Source organism: Musca domestica, unplaced genomic scaffold (genome assembly GCF_030504385.1).
Source record: "Musca domestica strain aabys unplaced genomic scaffold, Musca_domestica.polishedcontigs.V.1.1 27, whole genome shotgun sequence".
NCBI lineage: Eukaryota > Metazoa > Arthropoda > Insecta > Diptera > Muscidae > Musca > Musca domestica.
This window is the reverse complement of record NW_026712286.1, coordinates 10,172,721-10,197,124: the sequence shown is the minus strand read 5'-3', so window position 1 is coordinate 10,197,124 and position 24,404 is coordinate 10,172,721. Positions and strand designations below refer to the sequence as shown.

The 24,404-nt window shown below is 30.6% G+C and overlaps 1 protein-coding gene across 1 annotated transcript in view; it reads right to left on the bottom strand.

Moving 5' to 3' along the window:
• Positions 1–12,130: 12,130 nt before the first annotated feature.
• Positions 12,131–24,404, bottom strand: part of LOC105261833 (kielin/chordin-like protein) — a 209,682-nt gene continuing 197,408 nt past the window's right edge. The window contains exon 2 of the mRNA XM_059124255.1: positions 12,131–19,799. Coding sequence (XP_058980238.1) covers positions 18,508–19,799 — 1,292 coding nt within the window. The 3' untranslated portion in view covers positions 12,131–18,507. The remainder of the gene's footprint in view (positions 19,800–24,404) is intronic.

Below are 24,404 nucleotides of genomic sequence, written 5' to 3'. Positions count from 1 at the left end.
AAAAATACATTTTCAAAGGACGTGGATTTTTATAAAAAGACATTTTCAGAGGACGTGGATTTTTATAAAAAAAACATTTTCAAAGGACGTGGATTTTTATAAAAATACATTTTCAAAGGACTTGGATTTTTATAAAATAAATATTCAAAGGACGTAGGTTTTTATAAAAGACATTTTCAAAGGACGTAGGTTTTTATAAAAGACATTTTCAAAGGACGTGGATTTTTATAATAGACATTTTCAAAAGACGTAGATTTTTATAAAAGACATTTTCAAAAGACGTGGATTTCAATAAAATAAATTTTCAAAGGACGTGGATTTTTATAAAATAAATTTTCAAAGGACGTGGATTTTTATAAAATAAATTTTCAAAGGACGTGGATTTTTATAAAATAAATTTTCAAAAGACGTGGATTTTTATAAAAGACATTTCCAAAGGACATGAATTTTTATAAAATAAATTTTCAAAAGACGTGGATTTTTATAAAAGACATTTCCAAAGGACATGAATTTTTATAAAAGACATTTTCAAAGGACGTGGATTTTTTTTAAAATAAATTTTCAAAGGAGGTGGATTTTTATAAAATACATTTTCAAAGGACGTGGATTTTTATAAAATACATTTTCAAAGGATGTGGATTTTTATAAAAGACATTTTCAAAGGATGTGGATTTTTATAAAATACATTTTCAGAGGATGTGGATTTTTATAAAAGACATTTTCAAAGGAAGTGGATTTTTATAAACGATATTTTCAAAGAACATAGATTATTAAAAAAGACATTTTCAAAGGATGTGGATTTTTATAAAATAAATTTTCAAAGGACCTGGATTTTTATAAAAAGACATTTTCAAAGGACCTGGATTTTTATAAAAGACATTGTCAAAGGACGTGGATTTTTATAAAAGACATTATCAAAGGATGTGGATTTTTATAAAATAGCGTTAATCCAAAAATAGGATTATCCTTGAAAACACTTCATCAAAAAAAGGATTGTCTTTTGGAAAAATTTCGGGAAAAATAGAGAATTACCCTTTGGAAAACTCTTCAAAAAAATCCAGGACTATATCCTAGAGCGTTCCTTACAATCTACAATGTCTACAATTTCACTTGGGAAAGAAAATCCTGGAGTGTCCTTGAGATTTTGTTAATAATATACAATTCTTTAAACAGTCGACGATTTTGCCCTAATTCGTACTTGAGAAAAATCCAGGATTGTTCAAAAGAAAATTGCCCGATCATACCAAAATGATCCTTGAGAAAAACTATTTCAAAAGTCCAGGATTGTCCTTGAGGAACCTTTATATAAAAATCCACCATTACCTTGACAAAAATTCTTTAAAAAATCCACGTTTATAGCTTGGAAGGTCCTTGAGAAAAATTCTTTAAAAAATCCACGTTTATAGCTTGGAAGGTCCTTGAGAAAAATTCTTTAAAAAATCCACGTTTATAGCTTGGAAGGTCCTTGAGAAAAATTCTTTAAAAAGTCCACGTTTATAGCTTGGAAGGTCCTTGAGAAAAATTCTTTAAAAAATCCACGTTTATAGCTTGGAAGGTCCTTGAGAAAAATTCTTTAAAAAATCCACGTTTATAGCTTGGAAGGTCCTTGAGAAAAATTCTTTAAAAAATCCACGTTTATAGCTTGGAAGGTCCTTGAGAAAAATTCTTTAAAAAATCCACGTTTATAGCTTGGAAGGTCCTTGAGAAAAATTCTTTAAAAAATCCACGTTTATAGCTTGGAAGGTCCTTGAGAAAAATTCTTTAAAAAATCCACGTTTATAGCTTGGAAGGTCCTTGAGAAAAATTCTTTAAAAAATCCACGTTTATAGCTTGGAAGGTCCTTGAGAAAAATTCTTTAAAAAATCCACGTTTATAGCTTGGAAGGTCCTTGAGAAAAATTCTTTAAAAATCCACGTATATAGCTTGGAAGGTCCTTGAGAAAAATTCTTTAAAAAATCCACGTTTATAGCTTGGAAGGTCCTTGAGAAAAATTCTTTAAAAATCCACGTTTATAGCTTGGAAGGTCCTTGAGAAAAATTCTTTAAAAAATTCACGTTTATAGCTTGGAAGGTCCTTGAGAAAAAATCTTTAAAAAATCCACATTTATAGCTTGGAAGGTCCTTGAGAAAAATTCTTTAAGAAATCCACGTTTATAGCTTGGAAGGTCCTTGAGAAAAATTCTTTAAAAAATCCACGTTTACAGCTTGGAAGGTCCTTGAGAAAAATTCTTTAAAAATCCACGTTTATAGCTTGGAAGGTCCTTGAGAAAAATTCTTTAAAAAATCCACGTTTACAGCTTGGAAGGTCCTTGAGAAAAATTCTTTAAAAAATCCACGTTTATAGCTTGGAAGGTCCTTGAGAAAAAATCTTTAAAAAATCCACATTTATAGCTTGGAAGCTCCTTGACAAAAATTCTTTAAAAACTCCACGTTTATAGCTTGGAAGGTCCTTGACAAAAATTCTTTAAAAAATCCACGTTTATTGGTTTGAAGGTCCTTGACAAAAATTCTTTAAAAAATCCACGTTTATAGCTTAGAAGGTCTTTGACAAAAATTCTTTAAAAAATCAACGTTTACAGCTTGGAAGGTCCTTGACAAAAATTCTTTAAAATATCCACCTCCTTGAGAATTTTTTTTAACCAAGTTTATATCATGGAAGGTCCTTGACAAAAATTCTTTTAAAAATTCACGCTTATAGCGTGGAAGGTCCTTGACAAAAATTCTTTAAAAAATCCACGTTTATAGCTGGAAATGTCCTGTAAGAAAATTCTTTAAAAACCCACGTTCAAAGCTGGAAAGGTCCTTGACAAAAATTCTTTAAAAAAAATCCACGTTTATAGCTTGGAAGGACCTTGACAAAAATTCTTTAAAAAAATCCACGTTTATAGCTTGGAAGGACCTTGACAAAAATTCTTTAAAAAAATCCACGTTTATAGCTTGGAAGGACCTTGACAAAAATTCTTTAAAAAATCCACGTTTAGTGCTTGAAAGGTCCTTGACAAAAATTCTTTAAAAAATCCACGTTAATAGCTTGAAAGGTCCTTGAGAAAAATTCTTTAAAAAATCCACGTTTAGTGCTTGAAAGGTCCTTGACAAAAATTCTTTAAAAAATCCACGTTTAGTGCTTGAAAGGTCCTTGACAAAAATTCTTTAAAAAATCCACGTTAATAGCTTGGAAGGTCCTTGAGAAAAATTCTTTAAAAAATCCAAGTTTATAGCTTGGAAGGTCCTTGGCAAAAATTCTTTTAAAAATCCATGTTTATAGCTTGGATGGTCCTTTAAAAATATTTTTTTTTTTTCAAAATTCCACATTTGTATTCTTGATTGTCCTTGGAAGAAATTCCTTAAAAATTATCCTTGATTATTTGTTATGTTTATTTGCTTCACACGATTTCTCGAGTTCACTTGCAGTCCTGTGAACTTGTCATAAAAATAATGCCCGCCACGTGCCCTTTTCGCTTCTCTCCGAGTTTTGATGCCACCTATCACAAACGTGATATGTCTCAGCGAAACACAAAGGAATGCAATAAACTGAAGTAGTCATTACTTACAAGCAATTTTGTGTAATCGTTTTTTGTGTTATGATCTGTGCACAAAATATTTTTATCTTCATTACTGTCGTTTTTTGTTTTTTTTATCTCATGAGAGAAAAAAAAGCAACAACAACTTCACGCCAGTAAGTAAGTACCAGTTTTTTGTTACCAGCAACAACAGAAAAAAAAACCTGAACACCAGCATTGAATGTCCTTAATCCACACACCGAAGGTTATGTGACAGAGGAATGCCATTTAGATGTTATTGTGTGCAGGACCTCACATATCCTTTTTGTCGAGCTGTGCTGTTATTATTGCTCTACACATTCTAATGTTCTCATAAAGCTTTAATATGGCCAGCAGAGCCATATTCTATGTCACACAGACAAACCATGTTTTTTTTGCTGTTTGTGTTGGCTTGCGTGTCATTGTTCGCTTAAAAACTCCCACTCCATAAACTACAACGAACGAAAGAGGGGGAGCAGCAAAAACACCAACTAAATGTGTGAATGTCTTGTGACTCTTCTCTGTGGCCATATGTCGTCTGGCCAAGTTTATGAAGCACTTGCTTGGCTATCATGTAGGATTTTTTTCCTTTTACGATATCCTTCATTATTAGCGGACAAGGGCCCTTTAATGAGGTTTTGTTTTGCAACTTAAATTTTATGGCTACTATTTTATAGCATACTTATAGGAGTCAATGCATGTTGTTATCATATTGGCTATCAGACACATTTTACTGGGGTCCATAAACCAGTGATTTGTCGCAGTGATATGAGAGAAGAGAGGAAAGAAATGTTGAGAGAGAGAAATATTGAGAGAGAGAGACTAAGTACCAGTAAAGAGTCCACAACCATGGATTTTTACGAACATATTTTTGAAATAATAATTGAGGATTTTCTAGAATAATAATAATAATAATAATAATAATAATAATAATAATAATAATAATAATAATAATAATAATAATAATAATAATAATACTAATAATAATAATAATAATAATAATAATAATAATAATAATAATAATAATAACAATAATAATAATAATAATAATAATAATAATAATAATAGTAATAATAATAATAATAATAACAATAATAATAATAATAATAATAATAATAATAATAATAATAATAATAATAATAATAATAATAATAATAATAATAATAATAATAATAATAATAATAATAATAATAATAATAATAATAATAATAATGATAATAATAATAATAATAATAATATAATAATAATAATAATAATAATAATAATAATAATAATAATAACAATAATAATAATAATAATAATAATGATAATAATAATGATAATAATAATAATAATAATAATAATAATAATAATAATAATAATAATAATAATAATAATAATAATAATAATAATAATAATAATAATAATAATAATAATAATAATAATAATAATAATAATAATAATAATAATAATAATAATAATAATAATGATAATAATAATAATAATAATAATAATAATAATAATAATAATAATAATAATAATAATAATAATAATAATAATAATAATAATAATAATAATAATAATAATAATAATAATAATAATAATAATAATAATAATAATAATAATAACAACAATAATAATAATAATAATAATAATAATAATAATAATAATAATAATAATAATAATAATAATAATAATAATAATAATAATAATAATAATAATAATGATTTGCTATAATTGGATATTTAATAATCCAGCATTATTTTTGAGGAAATCTATTTAAAAACTAAAGATTTTAACCCCAAAGGTCTTTGAGAATTTTATTTTTTTTATTTTGAAATTATTAAAAAAAAACAAGTAAAAAAAAGTTGTAAGTTTGGCCGGGTCGATCTTTGAATAACCTCCACCATTTGGAACGAATTTCACAATTTTCCAAAAAATAAAATCCGTTAAAAATTCTGTTAAAATTTTAAAAATACCGAATGTAGCCGCTGTATTAGGGTCTACACGACGACGTGGGCCTATGTAAGCAATTTTTGTAATAAGCCATTAGAATATTCAAATGCGAAACTTGAAAAAAAGTCGGTGAATAATGTCTCTAAAATTATCAAAATACCGAATATCGGGAGGTACCGTTATATGTGGGCTATACCAAAACGTGAGCCTACATGGCCCATTTTCAATACCAAAAGTCCTGCATACGTAACATACATTTGAGTAAAATTTTATCAACCTACTTCATTTCGTTCGGAAGCTAGAGTGATTTCCATAGACGTACGGACATCGCTAATTCTACAAAGAATTTTATGCTGATGAAGAATATACAGGTTTGGATAAAAAAAAATGGAACAAAGTCAAACGCCATAATTTTTACATTTTTTTTATTTCATTGAATGAGAGCAAAAAAGGTCGGAATAGCATCAAACTTTAGAATAAGTTTAGATTTGTTCGAATTGGTCACTTTAGGCACGAATTATGGCCTTTAAACGGCAAATGAAACCGTCACACGCTGCCCGAATGTTGCTCGGCCCATTCCCGGCAAAGCGCTTGCTTGAGGTGTTCGACACTTTGATATTTTTTAGTGCCAACCTTGCTTTCCAAAAAAACTCCAGACACAATAGTCCAACGAATTGGTATCCGGAGATTTTGGTGGCCATTGTGCGCTGGAAATGAAGCTAGGAAACTCATTTTGTAACCATTCTTGGAGGGCTGAGTGGGATGGTTCTGAGTCCTGTGGGAATGTCCAAGTTCTGCGGCCAAAATGTTTGCGTTTATTATCGACGCCCACACCATCACCTTGGCCGGCGCTTGAGTTCTGGTGTCCAACCGAAGGTGCTCATTCTCAGCTGACCTCTTTGGCAAAAATACAACTTAAAAGGGCCTGAAAAAAAAATTCTTTAAAAAGTCGACTTTCAAAACTTAGTGGGTCCTTAAGACCCAATACCTGTTTATATCTTGCAAGGCCCTTGAAAAAAATTCTTAAAAAATATGAGTGCCGTGCCACGAAAGTCCTTGAAAAAAATCATTAAAAAATCCGTGTTTGTACGTTCTTCAAAAAAATCTTAATAAAATACCTCAAGCTTAACAGGACCCTAAAAATATCCTGAAACAGACATTGGCAGAGGGTATATATCTTTCGACCAAAATCGTCGTAATTGTAGTTAAGTACGTCCTTCAAAAAAATCTTCAAAAAATACCCGTCTTAAGCTTAACAGGGCTTAAAAAAATTCCTAAAACAGACATAGACTGAGGGTATATATCTTTCGACCAAAATCGTCGTGTCTGCAATTAGGTACGTCCTTCAAAAAAAATCTTCAGAAAATACCCGTCTCAAACTTAACGGGACCTTAAAAAATTCCTAAAACAGACATTGGCTGAGGGTATATATCTTTCGACCAAAATCGTCGGTTACTTCTTACCTTGTTTTAAATCGGCTTCCTTAAAAAATAAAACTTTCAAAAAAATAAATTTAATTTTTTTTCTTACAAGAAATACATTTTTTCTTTTCAATTCACCTCCTTAAAAATATTTATTTGTTAATCAAAGTTAAAAAAAATATATTTTTTGAAAAATCGAACTTTTTATATATTTTTTGTTGTATTTTTATTCATTTTTATTTTTTAATTATTTTTTTTAAGTTTTATTTTATATTTTTTAATTAAATGATTTATTTTTCGATTTTATTTTATTTTTATCGACAATCCTAAGTTCGACATTAATTTTTACAAAATACGATTTTTTGCCCATCACACCAAAAAATGCCGCAAATTGAGTCTCCGGCAGATAGGGTGGAAAGGCCTCTTCGTTGAGAAATAAATTGTGGAGAGAGTATACTTTGTGCTATGGGAGAGAGTGAGAGAGATAATTCTGTATTATTATTTCTTTTTTCAAAATATTGAAACTTACCTTCTGAAAGGGACACTTTTTCGGCAGATCTGGCATAAATTTATGCAGTTCATTGATGAATGTGGTAATCAGGGGATTGCCATTAATGCCTCTCGTCTCGAGCGCCTGACAGCCATTGACAGTGACATTGAAAACCGTTCGTGGCCGGCCGCTGGAATGGCGACGTGTAACCGTGTTGACCATTGTGAATTCCTGCAAATCTTCGTGTAATTCGTATGTACCGTTGATGGCCCTACGGCCCTTGTAGTCAACGAGCTGCAGTGAAAGATTTGCCATTACCTTGGGATCAATGTCATATTTGAAGGAGGAGAAATCGAAGATATAGGAACGCTAAAAATGAAAGGAGATTTATAAGAAAAAAAATATTTTCAAAAATTTAATTCAATACCAACCAAGCCGTAACCTCCACGCAGAGAGCAGAAAATTATTAGTAGTTTAATGAGCGGCATATTTTTGGAAAATGCCTCTAAAAATTTTTAAATTTTTTGTTTTAAAACTAATTTTTGTTAGAATTGTAGATTTTGTTTTTATCTGATGTAAATTTTCAATTAGCCTGGCTGGACTAATTATTTACAATTTTCTAAATGTCCCAGAAAAAAGTGATTATCCCGAAGCTATAATCATAATTACAAAATTCTAATGATATCGAAAAAAATTTATTTAATTCGAAATTTTCCCATACATTTTACGATATTTTTCACCATTTTTAGCTAAAATTAGACCTACGATATGAAATTTCGTAATAAAGACATTCTTTCGTGACACTCCGAAAAAGACGAAATATGTATTTTCGGGTAAATAGAGAGGAAATGCATCCTCATTGAAGCAGAGATTGTTTAGCGAATAGTAAACATTCTGAAAAATAATAAGAAAAATTAATAACAACAAAAAAAAGCAATGGAAAACCTCCCCCCTCCCTTACCTTCTTCAGGGGACACTTTTTGGGTAGGCTTGGCATAAATCTCTGCACCTCATTCAGATACGCCACTGCCACGGGATTTCCACGAACACCCTTTGGCCCGAGGATATCACAACCGTTCAGTGTGACATTGAAAATACTCCATGGCTTGCCGTTGGCACGTCTAGCCCGGAGGCTGGTTACAATATTGAATTCCATCAGATCTTCCCACAAAATGAAGCTACCATTCATGACCTTGCGTCCATTGTGGTCAATCAATTGCATGGTCATATTTTTCATATATTTCGAATCAAATTCAACTTTCAGCGATTCGAATTCGAGGATGAAGGGACGCTACAGGAGGGGTTGAATATTTGTGATTCTTTTTTCTTTTTTGAGAATTTTGGAAATTTCTCTATACAAACCGTGGCCAGTATAAATAGCGGACTATAAAAAATTAATAAAACAGTTAACTTTGACATTTCCAACGATTTGGAAGTGATTCACTGAAAATCCAAAAAATTTCTGTGAGCACTTTTCAGTTTTGGTTCTTTATTAATTTTCAAGGTTAATGGAAGTGGTATGTAGATTTTATCGAAGGTCGTTAGCATGAAAATGCTCGAAATAGAAATGCATTAAAAATGATATTCGAATTACCTGAAAAGCCCATCATACAGTAATAATAATTGAGTAATTTAGAAAACGTGGGTCTTTTTTAAAAATATTTTCGAGGCTCTACACAAAATGTGGATTTTTAAAAAAATATTTTCGAGGCTCTATACAAAATGTGGATTTTTAAAAAAAAATATTCTCTAGTCTATATATAACACTTGGATTTAAAAAAAATATATTCAAGCCATTGGCAGAACACGTGGACTTTTTAAAAAATTATTTTCAAGCCAATGCAGAACACGTGGATTTTTTAAAAAAGAAATATTTTCAAGCCAATGCAGAATACCTGGATTTTTTTAAAAAAATATTTTCAAGCCAATGCAGAACACGTGGATTTTTTAAAAAAATATTTTCAAGCCAATGCAGAACACGTGGATTTTTTAAAAAAATATTTTCAAGCCAATGCAGAACGCGTGGATTTTTTAAAAAAATATTTTCAAGCCAATGCAGAACACGTGGATTCTTTAAAAAAATATTTTCAAGCCAATGCAGAACACGTGGATTTTTTAAAAAAATATTTTCAAGCCAATGCAGAACACGTGGATTTTTTAAAAAAAATATTTTCAAGCCAATGCAGAACACGTGGATTTTTTAAAAAATATTTTCAAGCCAACGCAGCACACATGGATTTTCTAAAAAAATATTTTCAAGCCAATGCAGAACACATGGATTTTTTAAAGAAAAATATTTTCAAGCCAATGCAGAACTCGTGGATTTTTTAAAATATATTTTCCAGCCATTGCAGAACACTAGGATTTTTTAAAAAAAATATTTCAAGCCAATGCAGACGGAGTGGTTTTTTAAAAAAATATTTTCAAGCCAATGCAGAACACATGGATTTTTTAAAAAAATATTTTCAAGCCAATGCAGAACGCGTGGATTTTTTAAAAAAAAATATTTTCTAGCCAATGCAGAAGACATGGATTCTTTAAAAAAATATTTTCAAGCCAATGCAGTACACGTGGACTTTTTAAAAAATTATTTTCAAGCCAACGCAGAACACGTGGATTTTTCAAAATATATTTTCCAGCCAATGCAGAACACGTGGATTTTTCAAAATATATTTTCCAGCCAATGCAGAACACGTGGATTTTTCAAAATATATTTTCCAGCCAATGCAGAACACGTGGATTTTTCAAAATATATTTTCCAGCCAATGCAGAACACGTGGATTTAAAAAAATATATATATTTTCAATGTTCTACAAAAATGTGAATTTTTAAAAATATATATTTGTAAGGCTTCATAAAAAACGTGGATTTAAAAAAATGTTTTTAAGGCTCTATAAAAAAAGTTTATTTATTTATTCATAAGTTTATTTATTTTCAAGGATCTATAAAAAGCCTAGACTTTTCAAAAATATTTTCATGGCTCTATAAAAACGTGGATTTTTAAAAAAAAAAATATTTCATGGCTTTATAAAAAAGTGGATTTAAAAAAAATATTTTCCAGGCTCTATAAAAAAAAAAACTAATTCCAAGGTTCTATAAAAAACGGGGATTTAAAAAAAAAATATTTTCAATTCTCTGTAAGAAAACGTGGAATCTTTAAAAAAATATTTTCAAAGCTCTATTAAAAACGAGAATTTTTTAAAATATTTATTAATTTGTTTTCGTGGATTTTTTGAAATAAGTTTTCAGTTGACCATTTTCCACCACTCTCGTCTCTTCCATAAATTTTAATCCGCCTTGTTTGCCTTGAAAACATAACAGCTCTTTGTTGTACTTTTGATATCAATAACATAAAATCTATTTGGAGAAAACTACAATTCATAGCAGAAGTTGCACTCACACACACACACACTCTCTCACATCTCGTTAAGCCATGGAATGAATGAAAGAACATTCTAAAGAAAACCAGGTGCGGCTAAATAACTGAACCTTGACTCTTGTTATACCTCCAGCCAAGATGCATCACAATACCGTTCGTTTAGCCAAAAACGAAGTATCTGGCATCTAGGCTGGCAGGCAGCCTTGCCTTGTAAACAATACTTCATAAACTCATATATTTTCAAGAGTTAATCCTCGTTGGATTTTTTTCTTTTTTGCTTTTTGGCCTCCTGCCAAATGAAGTGGCTGGGATGGATGGATGAATGGATGGCTGGCTGGCTGGAGATTCCCCTCTGGCTTAATTCTACCAAAACAACAAAAGAATAAACAAGACATATCGCATCATCACCAATGCTAACGATCATAGATTTAAAACGTAGCTAATGCCAAAAGCTTTTGGAATGGGGAAATTTGTATTGCAAACATAAGGTATGGTAGAAGAGAAGGGGGGCCGGGCAAAGTTTGGAAGAAAAAAACCAACTAAGCAACACACCTTCAAGATTCAGACAATTTAAGGCTTTTTAATCCAATGGAGCCTTGAAAATATTTTGTTTAAAAATATTCACTTGTTCTACATAGACTTGAAAAATATTTTTTTTTTAAATCCATATTTTGTATAGAAATTTGGAAATATTAAAATATGGCGTTAAAAAAAATCTTTTTTAAAAATCCACTTTTTTTATTGAATTTTGAAAATTTTTTTTAACCAAGTTTTTATAGAACCTTGAAAATATTTTTTTAATAATCCACGTTTTCTATATGGGTTTGAAAATATTTCTTTTGAATCTTCTATTTAGGTTGAAATATTTTGTTTTTTAATTTTTTATTGGGCCTTGTAAATAATTTTTTCTTAAAAATGCATTTTTTTATAGAATCTTGAAAATATTTTTTTGACGTCTAAAAAATTTAAATTTCATGACTTACCATTTCATGCCGAAATAAAAATTCATTTCATATTTTATTTTAAATATTTTATTGTTGATTTTGTATTATTTTATTTCTTAATTAATTCATATATCATAATAATGTTTCGTTGTGTATTTAAAGACTTAAAAAAAGGGTAATAAAACTTAATTTTAAAATATTATAGAATTTTCAGAATCAAAGTAATTTTTTTTTTTTAATAAAAATAAAATTTGTATTTTATTTTCTTTTAGCATCGGTATTTATAACTAAGACAACAACGTATACTTGCATTGTTAATTCAATGCATGCGCTTTTTTATATAGTTAGTGTTGTAAATACTTCATATTAATTTTAATAATAAAATTTATAACAATATTTTAAGATTTTAATTTTATCTGCTTAAAAAAATATATGCAATTAAAGGGAAATTTTTTTTAATTGTAATTTTTAGTTTTCCTTCCAGCATTTCGGCTTTTTTGCCGATAATTTGGAAATACAATTTTAACCATATTTTATTTTTAATTATATATTTTTTATTATTTTTTATTTTGTTTTTTATTTTTTTATTTTAGCATTGTATATATTTTTTTCATTTGTTTCTCTTAACAATAGATATCACATAAATAATAGTTAAATTATTGTATCAATATATAAGAAAGCTTATATTACCAGACATTTTAGGTTTTTCTTTTAATGTTTACTCTTTACTTTTCTTCTTGAATTATTTTGGGTTTTAATAATAATTATTTAAGTGTATTGTATTTTCATTTTCTTGGTTTGAAATCGTTTGGGAAAAGGAACTTGAAATCAATGATATTGTTTTAATAAAATTAGGAATGAAATATTTTTCAACAAAAGGGAGGATATTGGGAGCTATGGGAGGATGTATTTCGAAATTGTCCGGGGAGTTTGGGATCTTTTTTTTGGTTATTTTCGAGTCTCCTAATCGATTTTCATAAAATTTATTGTAGATATCAAGGACTTGGAAAGGCTTTTTAGCAACGATTTCTAGTCCTGAAAAATCAATTAGCCAAGATCCGCAATAAAAAAATTACAGGTTCAGGTCTAGAAAAAGCATAAACCTAAGGATCGCCTGAATGTAAAATAGACTATATTTAGAAAAGGACATGTGTCCTGTAGACACTTGGAAATACGTTTTTAAAAAAATCCGTCTAATGTAGAGCCTTGGAAATATTTTTTTAAAAAAATCCGCCTAATGTAGAGCCTTGGAAATATTTTTTTTAAAAATCCTCGTCTCCTGTAGAGCCTAGGAAATAGTTTTTAAAATAATCTGCTCTGGAAATATTTCTTAAAAAAAATCTCCTCCTGTGCCTGGAAATATTTTTTTTAAAATCCACCTTGAAAATATTTTGAAAAAAAAATCCGGCTTGGAAATATTTTTTAAATAAATCCGGCTTGGAAATATTTAAAAAAATCCGCCTGTGCATGGAATTATTTTTTTAAAAAAATCTGCTTGGAAAATATTTTTTAAAAAAATCTCCTCCTGTGCTAGAAATTTTTTTTATAAAAATCCGTCTCCTGTAGTGCCATGAAAATATTTTTTAAAAAATCCACGTGTCCTGTAATTTTTTAAAAATCTACATAATTGGTAGTGCCTTGAAAAAGGTTTTGAAAAATTTTTTAAAAAATTCAAGTGTCCTCTGAAGGCTTGGAAGTATTTTTTAAAAAATCCACGTGTTCTGTTCAGGCTTGGAAATACTTTTTTATAAAATCCATATGTCCTGTAGTACCTTGTAAATATTTTTTCAAAGAATCCACGTGTTCTGCTCAGGCTTAGAAATATTTACAAAAAAACAAGTATTATGTTCAGGCTTGGAAATATTTTTTTTAAAACCCACGTGTTCTGTTCAAGCTTAAAAATATTTTTCAAAAAATCCACGTGTTATGTTCAGGCTTGGAAATATTTTTTAAAAAATCCACGAGTTATGTTCAGGCTTGGAAATATTTTTTAAAAAATCCACGTGTTATGTTCAGGCTTGGAAATATTTTTTAAAAAATCCACGTGTTATGTTCAGGCTTGGAAATATTTTTTAATAAATCCACGTGTTATGTTCAGGCTTGGAAATATTTTTTAAAAAATCCGCGTGTTATGTTCAGGCTTGGAAATATTTTTTAAAAAATCCACGTGTTTGTTCAGGCTTGGAAATATTTTTTAAAAAATCCACGTGTTATGTTCAGGCTTGGGAATATTTTTTAAAAAAATTCACGTGTTCTGTTCAAGCTTAAAAATATTTTTCAAAAAATCCACGTGTTATGTTCAGGCTTGGAAATATTTTTCAAAAAATCCACGTGTTATGTTCAGGCTTGGAAATATTTTTTAAAAAATCCACGAGTTATGTTCAGGCTTGGAAATATTTTTTAAAAAATCCACGTGTTATGTTCAGGCTTGGAAATATTTTTTAAAAAATCCACGTGTTATGTTCAGGCTTGGAAATATTTTTTAATAAATCCACGTGTTATGTTCAGGCTTGGAAATATTTTTTAAAAAATCCGCGTGTTATGTTCAGGCTTGGAAATATTTTTTAAAAAATCCACGTGTTTGTTCAGGCTTGGAAATATTTTTTAAAAATCCACGTGTTATGTTCTAGCTTGGAAATATTTTTTAAAAAATACACAAAGGAGTCGTGTGCCTTGGAGATATTTTTTAAAAAATCCACGTGTCCTGTAAAGGCTTGGAAATATTTTTTAAAAAATACACAAAGGGTCGTGTGCCTTGGAAATATTTTTTAAAAAATCCACGTGTCCTGTAAAAGCTTGGAAATATTTTTAAAAAAATCCGTCTAATATAGAGCCTTAAAATATATTTTTTAAAAAATCCACGTGTCCTGTAGAGGCTTGGAATTATTTTTTAAAAATCCAAGTGCCTTGTAAAGGCTTGGAAATATTTTTTAAAAATCCACGTATCCTGTAGTGACTTTGAAATATTTTTTAAAAAGTCTACGTGTCCTGTGAAGCCTTTTTTTATTTTTTTTAAATCCATGTGTCCTGTAGTGGCTTTGAAATATATTTTTTTTAAATCCACGTTTCCTACAAAGGCTTTGAAATATTTTTTTTTTAAATCCACGTGACATGTATCCTGTAGAGGCTTTTTTTAATTCACATGTCCTAATGGCTTGGAGTTTTTTTTCGTTTATATATTCAAACGGTATACAACAACGACCCCAATTAGGGAAAAGGGAAAATCTAAAACACTTCCATTAGGACAGATCCTGATTTCTTAATCAAGAAATATTTCTCGCTTCTTGGCTCGAAAGGATCGTTAAAACGCTGAAAAGAAGCTTTAAAGTAACTCAATTATCAAAAATATTTACCATTTCCATAAAATTTCGCCGGTTTATGACTTGGCTAAATGACATCCCAGTCCCATTACCCAACCTACGATTTCAAGTTCCCCTTCCCCTCTAAAACTATTGTGGGTTTCTCTTGATGTTTTCTTATCTCTGGTTATATTTTATTTAAAAACTAAGGCCAATATAGAATAACTTTAATTAAATATATCATATTTTTTTATTAATTAATACATGAATACTTTTAATTGTTTTTTTGTAAATGACATAAAACTAAAAAAAGGGGGACCTACAAATTTTATTTAACAAAATAAAATGTAGAATATTCTTCATTTTTTGTTGGGGAATATAATTTTTCAATCAATTTTTTTCAATTTAATAAATCTGTATTATTTTTGAGATCCTCAGCGCTATAGGAAAGAAAAAAGAACGGACAAAACAGAAAAGGTGTGGGCAAAAACAAGAACAACTTATTCACTGATAACAGAAAGAAAAAACACAAACATTTGAAAATTATAACAGTAGCTTTTTAAGACTATACAACTTAATATTATTTCGGAGAAATGTGGGGTAAATCTTTCATGGGGAGAAGCAGGATATTGGAGAGGCTGAAGAGGCTCATATAATTCCTCCTCTAGAGGCTTGAAAATATTTTTTAAAAAATCCACGTGTCCTGTAGAGGCTTAAATCTACGTGTCCTGTAGAGGCTTGAAAATATTTTTTAAAAAATCCACGTGTCCTGTAGAGGCTTAAATCTACGTGTCCTGTAGAGGCTTGAAAATATTTTTTAAAAAATCCACGTGTCCTGTAGAGGCTTAAATCTACGTGTCCTGTAGAGGCTTGAAAATATTTTTTAAAAAATCCACGTGTCCTGTAGAGTCTTAAATCTACGTGTCCTGTAGAGGCTTGAAAATATTTTTTTAAAAAATCCACGTGTCCTGTAGAGGCTTGAAAATATTTTTAAAAAAATCTACGTGTCCTGTAGAGGCTTGAAAATATTTTTAAAAAAATCTACGTGTCCTGTAGAGGCTTGAAAATATTTTTTAAAAAATCCACGTGTCCTGTAGAGGCTTGAAAATATTTTTTAAAAAATCTACGTGTCCTGTAGAGGCTTGAAAATATTTTTTTAAAAATCCAAGTGCCTGTAGAGGCTTGAAAATATTTTTTAAAAAATCCACGTGTCCTGTAGAGGATTGAAAATATTTTTTAAAAAATCCACGTGTCCTGTAGAGGCTTGATAATATTTTAAAAAAAAAATCCACGTGTCCTGTAGAGGCTTTAAAATATTTTTTATAAAATCCACGTGGTCTGTCGAGGCTTTAAAATATTTTTTTTAAAAATCCGCCTATCCTGTATAGGCTTGGAAATATATTTTTTTAATCCACGCATCCCGTAGGGACTTGAAAATATTTTTTAAAAAGTTCAGGTGTCCTGTAGAGTCTTGGAAATATTATATTTTAAAAATCCACTTGTTCTTCATAGGCTTGAAAATATTAAAAATTAAGGTCCTGATGTCCTGTAGAGACTTGTAAATATTATTTTCAAAAAATCCAAGTGTCCTATAGAGGTTTGGAAATATTATTTAAAAAATTCACGTGACATGAAAAGGCTGGGAAATATTTTTGTTTAATCCAAAGGTCCTTTAGAGGCTTGAGAATATTCTTTTAAATTGATCTCGTAAAAAATCCACGTGACCTGTACATCCACGTGACCTGTACAGGCTTGAAAATATTTTCGAAAATATCCTCGTGTACAGCAAAGACTTGGAACTTTTGACTTTTAAAAATACTTTATGGGCTTAAAACATCCTTAATAAAAAATCCATGAGTCCTTCCGAGGCTTGGAACGATTTTTGAAAAATCGACGTGAACTGTGGAGGCTTGGAAATATTTTTTAAAAAAATTCACGTATCTTGAAGAGGCTTGGAAATATTTTTTTAGAAATCCACGTGGCTTGGAATATTTTTTTTTTAAATCGGCATGTCCTGTTGAGGTTTAGAAGTATAAAACACGAGGACTTTTGAAGGAGTTTATTTTTCAACAACCATCAAAGTTATAAACTTGGATTTTTTTAAAGATTTCTTTCTCAGGACCACAATCGTGGATTTTTTAAAAACATTTTTTCGAGGTCCTGCCTAACTATAAGCCAGGATTTTTAAAGATTTTTTAAGGACCTATCAGGATTTTTAAAAACAATTTTTTTAAAGGATGTTTGGGGGCTATTAAGGCTACGAACGTGGATTTTTTAATAATTTTTCTTAAGGATCTACGGATCCGTAAACGCGTATTTTTTAAAGAATGTTTAAGGACGATTAAGGCTACAAACGTGGATTTGTTTAAATAATTTTTCTCAAGGACCTACTGACCCGTAAACGTGGATTTTTTAAATAATTTTTCTCAAGTGCCTGCCAAACGTGGATTTTTTAAAAGAATTTTTCTCAAGTGCCTGCTAAACGTGGATTTTTTAAAATAATTTTTCTTAAGGACCTAACAATCCGTAAACGTGGATTTTTAAAATAATTTTTCTCAAGGACCTAAAAATCCGTAAACGTGGATTTTTTAAAGAATTTTATTCATGGACCTACAAATCCGTAAACGTGGATTTTTTAAAGAATTTTATTCATGGACCTACAAATCCGTAAACGTGGATTTTTTAAAGAATTTTATTCATGGACCTACAAATCCGTAAACGTGGATTTTTTAAAATTATTTTTCTCAAGGACCTACCAATCCGTAAACGTGGATTTTTTAAAATTATTTTTCTCAAGGACCTACCAATCCGTAAACGTGGATTTTTTTAAATAAATTTTCTCAAGGACCTACGGATCCGTAAACGTGGATCTTTTAAATAATTTTTCTCAAGGACCTACAAATCCGTAAACGTGGATTTTTTAAATAATTTTTTTCAAGGACCTACAAATCCGTAAACGTGGATTTTTAAAATTATTTTTCTCAAGGACCTACAAATCCGTAAACGTGGATTTTTTTAAGAATTTTATTCATGGACCTACCAAGCCATTAAAGAGAATTTCTTAAACAATTTTTCTCAAGGACCTACCAAGCTATAAACGAGGATTTTTAAAGAATTTTTTAAGGACCCTGCTTTTTAAGATTTTTTCCATGACCAGACCAGAAAAACTACCTCAAGAAGCTTTTCGACTTTTATGACGATTTTCGAGAACCATCCACGCTCCAAATGAGTTTTTTAAAGAAATTGTTTCAAAGTCCATCCGGCACAAAACTTATTTTTTATGTCGAGAAGTCCTTCGGAGGGTCTTATTCGTAAAAAGCCCTTCAGAGGTATTGCCTCTATTTTCTTTGGAAAATATTTATGAATTATTTCGTTTGTTCTTAAAATCCCCTTGTATCGCCTCCCAATAGATTCCCCTGCATTTCTCTTTCTCTCAATATTAGCTGCTTATATCCCTCTCTTTTTCTTCTCTCTCTATCGTTAAACAACCCCCTATCTCTCTTAAACATAATCATTTGTTTTCTTAATATTAGACATTGTATTACAGTTATCATCAAAATTGGAAACTGGACGATAGGATCTTTGTTTCGCCTTGAGATGGATATTCCAGGCGGTGAGGCCCACAACCAGGACCGAGAGGCATCCTATGATGGTATAGAGGATACCATTGTGTTGGCTATAGCGCATAAGTTCTACAACTTGAGGATAGACTTGGTAAGAGGCGGCATCTTGGCGGCTGCAAGGACCAGGTGTGGTACTTGTGGTGGTTGAGGTGGAGGCTGAGCCTTCAGTGGGGCAAGGTAGGGCTGGGGAGGTGGTCGAGGCTTCGGTGGGTTTGTGTAAAAATTCCACAGGACTTTGTGTGGTTTTTTCTTCAGGTTTTGGGGTGGTGGTCGAGGTTGTCGAGGTGGTGGAGGTACTTGTTGTAGTGGTAGAGGATTTTTCGGTGATACTGGTGCTGGGTGCAGCTGTGGTGGATGTGGTACTGGTTGTTGTGGAGCTCGATGATGATGATGTTGAGTTTGTGGCATTTTCCACCTCTAAAATGGGTTTCAATTCCAAATTTGGCTCCACATTATCCTCCACCTCATTGTAGTCATGCACATCATCATAATGATGACCCGAATCTCCATTATCATCGTACTCATCATCCCCATTGGGCATGGGGAAACCCTTGGGCCAGCAAACGGGACAGCAGCTATTCTTCAATGTCACCTGACGATGGGCTGGGCAATCGACGGCACTACAGAAATTAATCACACAATTTGGCTCCCCATTGACACAGCGACAGTCATAGCAACCATCCTTCCAGGTATCGCCATGTTCAAAGAATTTATTCAAGTTCTTCGACTCACAAATGGCACCGGTCTTCTTAATGCCCTCATCACAGATTTGATGGCAGATCTTTTGACCCGCCTGACATTTGCAACGTTGGCAATCGCTCAACCAATAGCTGTCGGTATTTTCTTCGGCCGTACAATTGGGTTCCTTGTGACATTCATATTCACCACAGCAATGGCCTGGCTTGTCCATGGACTCGGGGGAAATTTCCACCACCACCTCACCATCATTGGCACAGTCGGGTATGTAACAGGTCTTGCAGACACATTTCTGGGACAAACAGCAAAAGGCAAAGGCCTCATCCAGTGGATCGATTTGGGAGGCATTGTTGAATTCTTCTTCCATGATCAGGGGTTCGGAGATCAATTCCCGGATATCGCTGTCCTCGGGGCAGTGCAACTCCGACAAGGGGGGACAGTTGACATTGTCACACAAATGGGGGATGTGAGAATCTAGAAAGAGAGAGAGAGAGGAAAAATTTAATTAAATAAAATAAAATTCTGAAAATTGATTTTAAGTTTGAAAAATAGCTAAAGTTTTGAAAAATAAATATTTTTTGAAAATTAATTCCTTTTTTTTGGAAAAAATCTTTAACAATTTCAATATTCCAAAAATTCAAAAAAAAAATGAAATAAAATAAGTCTCGAATCAGTTTTTTAGCTAAAATTTTGAAAAACTTTTTTCTTGAAAATTCACTCCATTTTTTTGTGAAAAAAAAATCGTTAACATTTTCAATATTCTCAAATTAAAAAAAGAACCTTTAGATTTAAATAAATCTCGAATCAGTTTTTTGCATTGAAAAAAATTTTCTTTTGGCAAATACAAAAAAATATTTTGAAAATTTATTCCATTTTTTTTTTTTTTTGGAAAAAAATTTAACAATTTCAATATTCCCGAATTAAAAAAAAAAAGAACCTTTAGATTTAAATAAATAAAGAAACAATTTTTATAGCTAAAATTTTGAAAAACATTTTTTTTTTTGAAAATTCATTCCATTTTTTTTTTTTGAAAAAAAAAAGATCGTTAACATTTCCAATATTCCCAAATTAAAAAAAGAACCTTTAGATTCAAATAACTCTCGAATCAGTTTTTTGCATTGAAAAAAATTTGGTTTCATTCTTTTGGCATTTTCAAAAAATTTAATAAAAATACCAACTGATTTTGAAAAAAATAAATATTCAATATCCAATAAATTTTTTAACATTCACACCCCATTTCATTCTCAATTTGAATAAAACCAAAACCCAAAAGAAAATATATCCATAATTTAAAAAAACAACAAATATTCAATGTTTATTCAATTTCTATTTAAATATTCAATTTCCACACAAAAAAAACCCAAATCAAAATCATTAAATTCCCATCAAAAAACGAATGAAAATTTCCTATCCAAATTACCATCGCCTCCAAAGTCAAAACCAAACCCCAAAATCGAAGAAAATATATCCATAATTTTTAGAAAAAAAATATTCAATAATTATTCAATTTCTATTTAAATATTCAATTTCCAAACCCCTTTCAAAAAAAAAAAAAAAAAAAAAAAAAAAACACCCAATTCGAAATCATTAAATTCCCATTAAATAACGAACGAAAATTTCCAATCCAAATTATCCAAATCGCTTCCAAAGTCAATCAGTCGAAATCCCGCTGTTTAATAGCTGACGAAAAAAATGGACCCAGCGAATGGACATTGTAGAGCCTAACAATGGTAGCCTAAAATCTCATTTGGAAACAAAATCAGACCACCCGCTAGTTAAGGCACAGCGTTCAAAAAAAAAAAATAAATAAATAAATAAATAAAAATCAATGAAAATATTTGCAATAAAAGCAGAGATAATTTTTTTGTAGCTAAATTCTACCCAACCCCTCCCCTTTTAAATCCTTTAAAAATCCAACATTGGTTGCCAGAAGTAAATGCTCTATTTTTCCCTATAACAATTCATTGATTTCAGTTTTTAATACCGGACTCTATGCTTATCGTAAAATAGCGTCAATTTGTCTCGGGATTTAAATACACCCAAATGAATGGAGGGAGAAGGCGACATAACCCAGTGAACAAATTTGGGAGGAATTTTTAAAAATTCAATAATTTATGGATTACAATTTTCAAGAAAATAGCAATAATTTTTATAAAGATTTAAATGAATGAGAGTAGAAGCGGTAACCCAGTGAACAATTTTGTGGGAATTCAAAAAAAAAAAAAAAAAAAAAAAAACAAATTTTCTCGTTAACTCTAGATTTTAATACCGATCTGTATTTTTATCCAAAAATATTGTTATTTTCTCTGCGGATGTAAGTACACAACGACCGGAGAGAGAAGGCGACATAACCCAGTGAACAAATTTGGGAGGAATTTTTAAAAATTCAATAATTTATGGATTACAATTTTCAAGAAAATAGCAATAATTTTTATAAAGATTTAAATGAATGAGAGTAGAAGCGGTAACCCAGTGAACAATTTTGTGGGAATTCAAAAAAAAAAAAAAAAAAAAAACAAATTTTCTCGTTAACTCTAGATTTTAATACCGATCTGTATTTTTATCCAAAAATATTGTTCTTTTCTCTGCGGATGTAAGTACACAACGATCGGAGAGAGAAGGCGACATAACCCAGTGAACAAATTTGGGAGGAATTTTTAAAAATTCAATAATTTATGGATTACAATTTTCAAGAAAATAGCAATAATTTTTATAAAGATTTAAATGAATGAGAGTAGAAGCGGTAACCCAGTGAACAATTTTGTGGGAATTCAAAAAAAAAAAAAAAAAAAAACAAATTTTCTCGTTAACTCTAGATTTTAATACCGATCTGTATTTTTATCCAAAAATATTGTTATTTTCTCTGCGGATGTAAGTACACAACGACCGGAGAGAGAAGGCGACATAACCCTGTGAACAAATTTGGGAGGAATTTTTAAAAATTCAATAATTTATGGATTACAATTTTCAAGAAAAAAAAAACAATAATTTTTATGAAGATTTAAATACAAAATGAATTTCAGAGGTGGTAACCCAGTGAACAATTTAGTGAGAATTCAAAAAAAAAAAAAAATACAAGAATTCTCTCTCTATACTCTAGATTTTAATACCGATCCGTATTGTTATCTTTAAATAGCGACCATTTGTCTGCGGATGGAGAATGGAGGGAGAAGGCGACATAACCCAGTGAACAAATTCGAGAAGAATTTTAAAAATTCAATAATTTATGGATTCCAGTTTCCAATAAAATAGAAATAATTTTTATGAAGATTTAAATGCAAAACGAATGAGAGTAGAGGCGATAACCCAGTGAACAATTTTGTGGGAATTTAAAAAATTCAAAAATTCTATCTCTAGACTCTAGATTTTAATACCGATCTGTTTTTGTAGCCAAAAAAAGTGTTCATTTGTCTCGAGATTTAAATTCCCAACGAATGGAGGGGAAGGCTACATAACCCAGTGAACGAATTTGATGAAATTTTAAAAAATTCAATAATTTATGGATTACAGTTTTCAATACGATAGCAATAATTTTTAATTTAATTTTTTTTATTTTAAATACAGAACAAATGAGAGTAGAGCCAGTAACCCAGTCAACCATTTTGTGAAAATTCTAAAAATACAAAAATTCTATCTCTGCACTCTAGATTTCAATATCGATCTGTACTGTTATCCTTAAATAGTGTCGATTTGTCTGCGGATGGAGAATAAAAAGAGAAGGACATAACCCAGTGAACATTTTTGGGGAAATTTTAAAAATTCAATAATTTATGGACTCTAGTTTCCAATAAAACATCATTCATTCTTATAAAGATTTAAATAAATATTCACCCAATGACGGTAACCCAGTCAACAATTTTGGCGAGAAGGAGATAACCCAGCGAACAATTTTATTGGTGTTTTGAAAACAATTAATTGATTTACTTTTTTTATTTTGCTCTAAAACAATAGTGTAATTTTGTCTCGAAATTCAATTACAGATCGAATGAATAAAAGGGTGTATGAAATTACCCAGCGAACAAATTTGAGGAAATTTTGAAAAATGTTACAATTCATTAATTAATTCTGGACACTGTGGTTATTATAAAATATCGATGAAGAACGAAAATAGAAAATGCAGTTTGATTTAAATGCCGAATGAATGGAGGGAAGGTGAGATAACCAGCGAAAAAATTTGGGGGGATTTCAAAAAAAACTCCATTTAGTTTTTAACAAATAAAATAGCGTCCTTTTGTCTCTGGATTTAAAGAGATGACCTAAGCCACGAACCATTTTGTGGGGGATTTGAAAAAAAAATGTAAACTCTTTCTTTTTTATATTTTAGTTTCCAAAACTTCTCAAGGGCTTCAGTCCGCCCAAAATAAGCCGGCAGAGTTTCTGGTTATCGTACATATACTCCCCCTGAACATCACCCCCTGAATATAGGATCCCTTGGCATTAAATCACTTACAAAAGCATGTTGGGCTCCAATTGCCTCCATGGCCTTCCTTTGAATACAGACTCTGTCGGCCCAATAGAATTCAAGAGGCATTGGAGACCCATGCTTTCGACTACTGGTGTTTTAGGACCTTCACTGTAGAGCCGATGGCATCAGAGACCTCTAACGAAAAGTTGTCTAAAAAGTAGCAGAGTCCTCTTCTGTTCAGCAAGGGTCTCAGAGATTTTTTACTTTAGAGAATCTGCCTTAAAGCTCTCTGCTTTTGAATAGCTGACCTAAGAGATTATTTTTGTACAGTAACTGACTGGACGACCTCTGTGTCAATGTGCTAGACGTGGAATCCGCTGATTTAGAGCCCTTGGACTTAGATGACGTAACGTTCTTCTAACTAGCCTCACAGTTTAAATTTTTCTTATAACTGGCCTCAGAGACTATTGGTTAGCCTACTAACCTGCTTTTGAGTTGCTGACCTTTAAAACTTACATATAGAACCGGTGGCTCCCTCTAGAGGCCTCTGCTGTCGATGTGCTTAACGTGGAGTTCTCTGATTTAGAGCCGTTTTTGTACAGTAACTGACTAGAAGGCATCTGCTGTCGATTTGCTAGACGTGGATTCCTGATTTAGAGGCGTTGGACTTAGAT